At 35.5% G+C, this 7,433-nt stretch overlaps 2 protein-coding genes across 2 annotated transcripts in view; one reads left to right on the plus strand and one right to left on the minus strand.

Annotated features, from left to right (window-relative positions):
* The window catches only part of sh3glb2a (SH3-domain GRB2-like endophilin B2a), a 26,313-nt gene extending 23,906 nt beyond the window's left edge, over positions 1 to 2,407 (plus strand). Inside the window, exon 13 of the mRNA XM_081348711.1 lies at positions 755 to 2,407. Within this exon, the coding sequence (XP_081204837.1) occupies positions 755 to 862 (108 nt within the window). The 3' untranslated portion in view covers positions 863 to 2,407. The remainder of the gene's footprint in view (positions 1 to 754) is intronic.
* Positions 2,381 to 7,433, minus strand: part of prrt1b (proline rich transmembrane protein 1B) — a 6,780-nt gene continuing 1,727 nt past the window's right edge. The window contains exons 2-4 of the mRNA XM_081348712.1: positions 6,902 to 7,433; positions 3,489 to 3,617; positions 2,381 to 3,379 (exon numbers count right to left, since the gene is read on the minus strand). The exon at positions 6,902 to 7,433 is cut by the window's right edge and continues 52 nt beyond it. Coding sequence (XP_081204838.1) covers positions 3,233 to 3,379; positions 3,489 to 3,617; positions 6,902 to 7,433 — 808 coding nt within the window. The 3' untranslated portion in view covers positions 2,381 to 3,232. The remainder of the gene's footprint in view (positions 3,380 to 3,488; positions 3,618 to 6,901) is intronic.

A 7,433-nucleotide genomic window follows, 5' to 3' on the forward strand; every position in this document is an offset into this window, starting at 1 on the left:
GCTTTACGTGAGTGTACTGTATGTACGCAGGTAAAGTTGGATCTACTAAATATATCACATTTTTATATATATTACTCAGTGATAATATACTTTACAGTTGGTGTTATTAAATATTCAAATATATTCTAGGAATGCACAATATATCGGCCACCATATCGGTATTGGCCGATAATGTTCTATTTGATATTAACGTTATCGGTCTGATATTTGGCTGATATATTAAAGCATAAATACATAAATAATGTATTATTTCCTTCAGCTGAGACACTTCAGATGCACACTGATGGTTTTAAATTGCTTGAAATATGATTGGAATCACTTCAAAAAGGAAAAATACAGTTATGAGCAACATGCACAGCACAAGTCTGTCATATCGGCTGCATAAAATGATCATGAGAACGTCACTGTAATTGTGTTCTTGGACATGGATTTTAATGGTGAGACTTTTGTTTTTAAAATCAGGCTCTCAAAAATGATATAAATTATTTAGATTTATCTGCTAATATATTGGTTATCTGCTTTTAAATATAAAGAATTATCGGTATCGGCCAAAATTTTCATATTGGTGCATCCCTAATATATTCAAAATAATTTAGCTTTTTCTTAAACAGTGTGAATATAATAAAAAACAGACATTGAATATTGTTGAATATTAGAATGTTCATTAAATCTCTCAGCCCTTCTATGTAGTTAAAAGGCATTTAGACTCTAAACTGATGAAATGTTTTTCTCCATCCTCTGATTGGACGATCAGCTCATCACAGTGTACACAGTGCCTGGAATGGACTCTGATTGGCTGATCGGAGAGAGAGGAAACCAGAAGGGGAAGGTGCCTGTTACATATCTGGAGCTGTTGAGCTAAAGAGGCGAGAGACGAACACACACTCTTCCACGTCCTGACACACAGTTTCCAGCTTTAACACCCAAACTGAATCATGGATGCTTATGAGATCGGCCCATGCGTGGGTTTATTTACCGAAAAGCAAACTATTGTATGTTTACATGCATGTCAGGGGGCTTTATTTCTGTTCGATTTTAATATTTAAGATGTTCACGGTGTCTCTGACAGTTTTAACATGATTTTGGAGAAGCTCATGAATATTGAGTGGAAATCAGGGCATCACAGTAAGATTATAATCCGTCCTTCTTTTTTTAATACCGAACATCAAACCCTTATGAATTATTAAATGATGTTAATACCCAAGGTATTAGTCAGCATTATAATTCATAAACATTATAATTCTTTTTAAATTTCAGACTAACACACAAATATTCACCATTACAAAACTAACAATTCATTCACAAATGCCTGAAACATTCATTACGAGCACATGCATGTATGTGCCTGTTTTCTGCACTGTTAACTGTTCTGTGGTCAGTCAGAATGTCTTTTCTGCCTTTAATATACTTAATAATCTTTATTCAGGTTCTCCTGAAGCTGACCACTGATCTAAGCTCAAAACTAAATGTTTATCTACACCATCTAAGCACTAACAGTTAGTTTCGTATGACCTCCATAAAAGCCTAACTGAAACACAGCCTTAACTGCGTCTCATAAAGACGTTCATCACTGCAAACAACGTCAAACTAAATATTCCAGCAGTGTCAAGAATATGAATGTCGATCTCCAGCCTTAAATTCTTGTTTTTCATGCATGACGAAGCTGACACTAATAGCCGCTCAGAAAATGTGCCACTGTATGTGCCACTTAAGAGTTTTTTAATCTCTTTTAATTAGACAAAATGTAATCAAATTAAGCATCTCAATTTTAAGGCCCAATTTGACATGATTTACAGAAATGTATTGTAACTATTATCGCCACATTCCTTTGTTCTTTTAAGTCTCGTCTTCATCACCTCTCAAACTATTCTGGCTATGTAATTCTATTAATGATCATTTTGTTTATATATATAGTTTCTGAAACCCAAGATTGCTCTGTTGACTCAAACCATACTTGATTGATTTATGAACCCACTGCACGACCAGTTTTATATGATGCCTTTCAATGTATTTATTTTAAATTAATTTCAGACCTTTCTGTATTTAGAGTTTGGCTTCATAGCTTACTTCCTGTTTATTTATTTATTTATTTATATATTTTTTTTGTGCCAAAGCGCAGCTAAACATCTTAGATATTGTGACGTTATTTAGATATTGTGTTCGGTGTGCAGTATTTATTGTATTATTCGATTTATGATCATTTTATTATTATTTTATTTTTATTGCAAATCACTGTGGTTTATGTATAATGGCCAAAACTGAGTTCATAAATTCATAAGCCAAGTTTGGTTGCCCTCTGTTGGTCACTTCTTGTTTTTCCAGCTCTCTTATTGTATTGAATGCGGGCTCTCCTAACCATGTGGAGAGAATCAGGCTTAATAATGTAATAAAAGTCATTTTATTGATATATATCTTTTTCAAGGTCTTCATGGATCATTTAAACACATAAATAGCTTTTTTTAACTGAGTGCTGCATGGTGTGACTACATAAATGTCACACAATAGTGCTTATTACAGATATTTAGATGACTGTACACATTATTCTGTTTGTTAGCAATTATAGATGACGGTAGTCTTCATGTAATAAAGTCAACAAAGGCACAAGGTTTATTACCAGTGAAAGGAAGGTGTTTCATTTCACTTCATTGCTTTAAGACCTTTGAATGTAAATACAAACTCTATCAATGATTTGCTTCTGAAACTTGAAATGCCACAGTATAATACACTTTGATACAAGGAAGTCAATGTTTTTTCTTCTTCGCTGTTACACTACCGTTCAAAAGCTTGGGAGCAGGAAGATATTTTAAAATAAATTAATACTTTTATCCAGCAAGAATGCATCAAAACATTTATAATGTTACAAACTTTTCTATTTCAAATAAATACTGTTCTTTTGAAACCCTGAAAAACTAAATATGAAGCAACATTGATAATAATCATAACTGTTTCTTGAGCATCAAATCATCATATTAGAATGATTTCTGAAGGATCATGTGACACTGAAGACTGGAGTAATGATTCAGCTTTGAAATTACTTTTTAAAATATATTCACATAGAAAACAGTTATTTTGAATTGTAATAATATTTCACTGTTTTTACTGTATTTTTGATCAAATAAACACAGGCTTGGTGAGCAGAGCGAGACTTCTTTCAAAAACAACACAAATTCTTACCAACTCCAAACTTTTGAGCGGTTGATTATGTAATAAATGTTTTATCTGTCAATAGTTTCTATGCACAAAGAACTATCACCACATAAATAATCCAGCCCACAAAAACAAACAGGCCGAACATCAAACTGAACATGACGAGCAGACGAGCCTTCTGGGACGTTTTCTCAGCTTCACGGATATCACCCCTGGCCAGCGCGGCACGCGTCTGCAGAGAGGTCAGAGGTCAGGATTCATGAATATGGTTTGTGTGTGTGTGTGTGTGTGTGTGTGTGTGTGTGTTTGTATTCATCCTGCAGTGTGTTTCAGGTGCTGACCTCATACGAGTACATGACCGCGACGAGGCCGCTCATGATGCAGCAGAAGATGGTCACCAGCAGAGACTCCACCAGGTAATCTTTGGGTACGGGCGGCTGCTCCTCTCCCAGCGCCGGCCCGTTCATGTACTGAAATACATCCACGAATAAACAATCACTAGACCTGAGGCTTCAGACCTAATCATTAGCCATTTGGTTTGATGCGTTTTATCCAAAGTGACTCATGGTTTACTTATAACCAAGAATAACCTGAATTGGTAACACTTTAAAATCAGGTTCATTAGTTAACATGAACTAAGAATGAACAATTCTTCTTCAGCATTTATTAATCTGGGTTAATATTAATTTCAACATTTACTAATACGTTATTAAAAGCAAAGGTTGTATTTGTTAACATTAGTTAATGCACTGTGAACTAACATGAACAAACAATGAACAGCTGTAACTAACATTAACAAAGATGAATTAATACTGTAACAAATGTATTGCTCATAGTTAGTTCATGTTAGTTAATGCATTAGCTAATGTTAACTAATGAACCTTATTGGAAAGTGTTACACCTTAATTTAAAGATTTTGTTCAAAGAGACAACAGTAGCACTTTACAATAAGCTCCATTATTGAAATCAGCATTAACTAAGATTAATAAATACTTTAGATGGATTTTTATTATTAGTTCAGGTTAAAAAATGGAACCTTACAGTTAAATGTTACCTATATTGATAAAAGATGAACTCTTGTGGTCTTACTCATTTAGTATTATGTGAACATAAACATGTAGAGATGCACTGATTTCTCAGCTAATCCCAATAGCCGATTATTCAGAAGGATATCTGCCGATACTGAGAGCTTTGTTTTTCTTAAAGTCCTCCTGTAGTCGATCATTTTATCCCTTAAAAACCACAACTAATGCTGTAAACCATACAGGGAACCCTCTCATTTGGTACATTACTGTAGTACTAGAGGTTACAATTAACAACAGAGCTATTATATTCAACTGCTATTTATTTTCAGATATAATAATTAACTCAGTAGCAAATGAGGCAGTTTTAATAAACATGAACGAACTTGCTTATATTCAATGCAAGCTGGTTCAAACATACATGAAATGAAATGTTCGCTCACTAAAAGTCCCACAATGCATTGTGAAAACCAAGGAGGCTCACATATGTTCCCTTAACGGAAATTCTGAAGCACGAAACATAAATCATATATGAAACGTACTGAAATAGTTTATAAATCCCTTCCAGAGATTAGAAAAATTAATATCTTTGGGAAGAATTATTATTATTAACTAAAACTAAAACCATTAAAAAAAAAACATTAATACTTGAAATAAAATTATATATATATATATACTTATTTAGCTAAATTCAAACAGTTGCTGCATTTTGTTTCAATCTCATACATTTTAATCAAGTCATATTTGACCACATGCTTTTTAAATGTATAAATTGAATAGTTTTCAAAAATGAACAGATTTATGCTGATTCTGAGTTATTTGAATAAATGCATTTTGAAAATATGATTTAAATGAACTCAAATAGATGCTAATATAGTTAATAAACAATGCCATGATTTTTCTTGACTGCATTGCACATTTGCATCACAGACACTTTATTAGTTTATGCTAAAACTATGTATTCCAAATGCATGGGAATTTTATATGCAATTTAAATACATATAAATCTCAAATTTAGGGCTAAATATTTGGGTCACACGACAAGAGCTTTTTATTAGACATCAAATGTATGTCTTTATGGCCTGGTTTCACAGACAGGGTTTAGATTAAGCCAGGATTAGGCATTAGTTCAATTTAGACATCTAAGTAGCTTTTATAAAAGTCTTAGAAAAAGAAAATTATATTACTGAAGTGCATCTTGAGACAAAACAATGGCAATGCAAGTCGCTTTCAGTTAAAACAACCAAAACATGCATTATAGTCTGAGACTAGCTTGTTGAACCTAGTGGGGATGCACGATATATCGGCCACCGTTATCGTTATCGGCCCTATAAGAAAATGTGGCCGATATATTAAAGCCGATAAATAATGTATTATTTCCTTCAGCTGAGATACTTCAGATGCGCACTGTTAGACATGATGGTTTTAAATCGCTTGAAATATGATTGGAATCACTTCAAAAAAGGAATATATGTGACCCTGGATCACAAAACCAGTCACATGTCGCACGGATATATTTTTATATTTATATTTATATATATATAGCTAACAATACATTGTATGGGTCAAAAATATCAATTTTTCTTTTATGCCAAAAATCATTAGGATATTAAGTAATGATCATTTTCCATGAGGATATTTTATTTCCTACCGTAAATATATAAAACATGTATTTTTGTGAGTGAATGCAGCACAATCGCCAACATAAATGAACAACTTTAAAGGAGATTTTCTCAATGTTTCGATTTTTTTTTTTTTTGCACCCTCAGATTCCAGATTTTCAAATAGTTGTATCTCGACCAAATATTGTCCTATTCTAACAAACCATACATCAATGGGAAGCTTATTTATCAGCTTTCCTAAGATGTATAAATCTCAATAAAAAAAACTTGACCCATGTGATCCAGGGTCACATATAATTAAAGGGATAGTTCACTTTGAAATAAAATCTAGGTATGTTTTAGCTTACCTCAAGGGCATCCAAGATGTAGGTGTCTTTTTTTCCGCAGTAGTTTCAATTTTGATATTTTTAGGTCAAACCGTTCTTGTCTGTCAGTCATATAATGCAGGTCTATGGTCACTGTCTCAAAGAGCATGCACAGAGTCCAAATTAAAACAATTCCCCATCGTCCAAATTAAACAATTCCCCATCGTAAGTACACATTGATGGCCTAAGACACGAAACGAGCGGTTTGTGTGAGAAAACTAACAGTATTTATATCGCTTTTACCTCTTGTAACACAGCCACGTCCAAGTGATCTGAGGGCGCGCGCTTCCTGCCGTGTGACGTGTGCGCAGACTGGTGCATAGATATATATACACTAGATTTCATCTTGGCTACGGCAGTTCATCTAGTGTATATATATATCAAAATTGAAACTACTGCGAAAAAAAAGACACCTACATCTTGGATGCCCTTGAGGTAAGCTAAAACATACCAAAATTTAATTTCAAAGTGAACTATCCCTTTAAGTGCAACATGTGCAGCACAAGTCCAGTGTATATAGGCTACATAAAGTTATAATGAAAACATTATAATAGTTTGTTTGGGACATGGTTTTTAATGGTGAGACTTGTTTTTGTAATCAGGCTCTCAAAAATTATATAAAAATTTGGATTAAAGTTTATCGGCCAACATATCAGTTATCGGCTTTCAAATCGAAAGAATTATCGGTTATCAGTATCGGCCAAAATGTGCATCCCTAGAGTTTGGAGATAAAGCGTGATCTTACTATAGTGTAGGACGGGTATGTGGCGGGCGGGAGGAAGGAGGGCTGGTAGAAAGCCGGTGGATTGGCTCCCGGTTGACATGTGATGACGGGCTGGTTGGGGTAATGCGTCACCGGTGAGGGGAACATGAGGTAGGCTGTTTTCGGATCCGGCGGGGTGTATGGAGGCGGGGTCAGTGAGATGCTGGAGGTTGGACCGTCTCCTCCAGGAGGCCCCGGGACTCCCTCCATGGTCCCCCTGTCCAGTGTGTAGACGGGGTGGAGTGTGTGTGTGCTGTCCGTGTCGAACGCTGGGTTCAGGGTCCGGTTGCTGTCCGTCTCGTACGCCAGATGCGCCGTTTGGTTGCTGTCGGTGTCGTACGCGGGGAGTCCCGTCTGGATGCTGTCTCCGTCGGTCACCGGGTGTCCCGTCTGGATGCTGTCCGTGTCGTTTGTCGGGCCGGCGGTGAGGATGCTGATCGAGTCGTATGCAGGAACGCTGGGAAGGATCGTGGGCTCTCGCTGTGTGGATGAATCAGGAGTTTCTTGGAGCCCA

Source organism: Scardinius erythrophthalmus, assembly GCF_964197995.2.
Source record: "Scardinius erythrophthalmus genome assembly, chromosome: 20".
Classification (NCBI taxonomy): Eukaryota; Metazoa; Chordata; class Actinopteri; order Cypriniformes; family Leuciscidae; genus Scardinius; species Scardinius erythrophthalmus.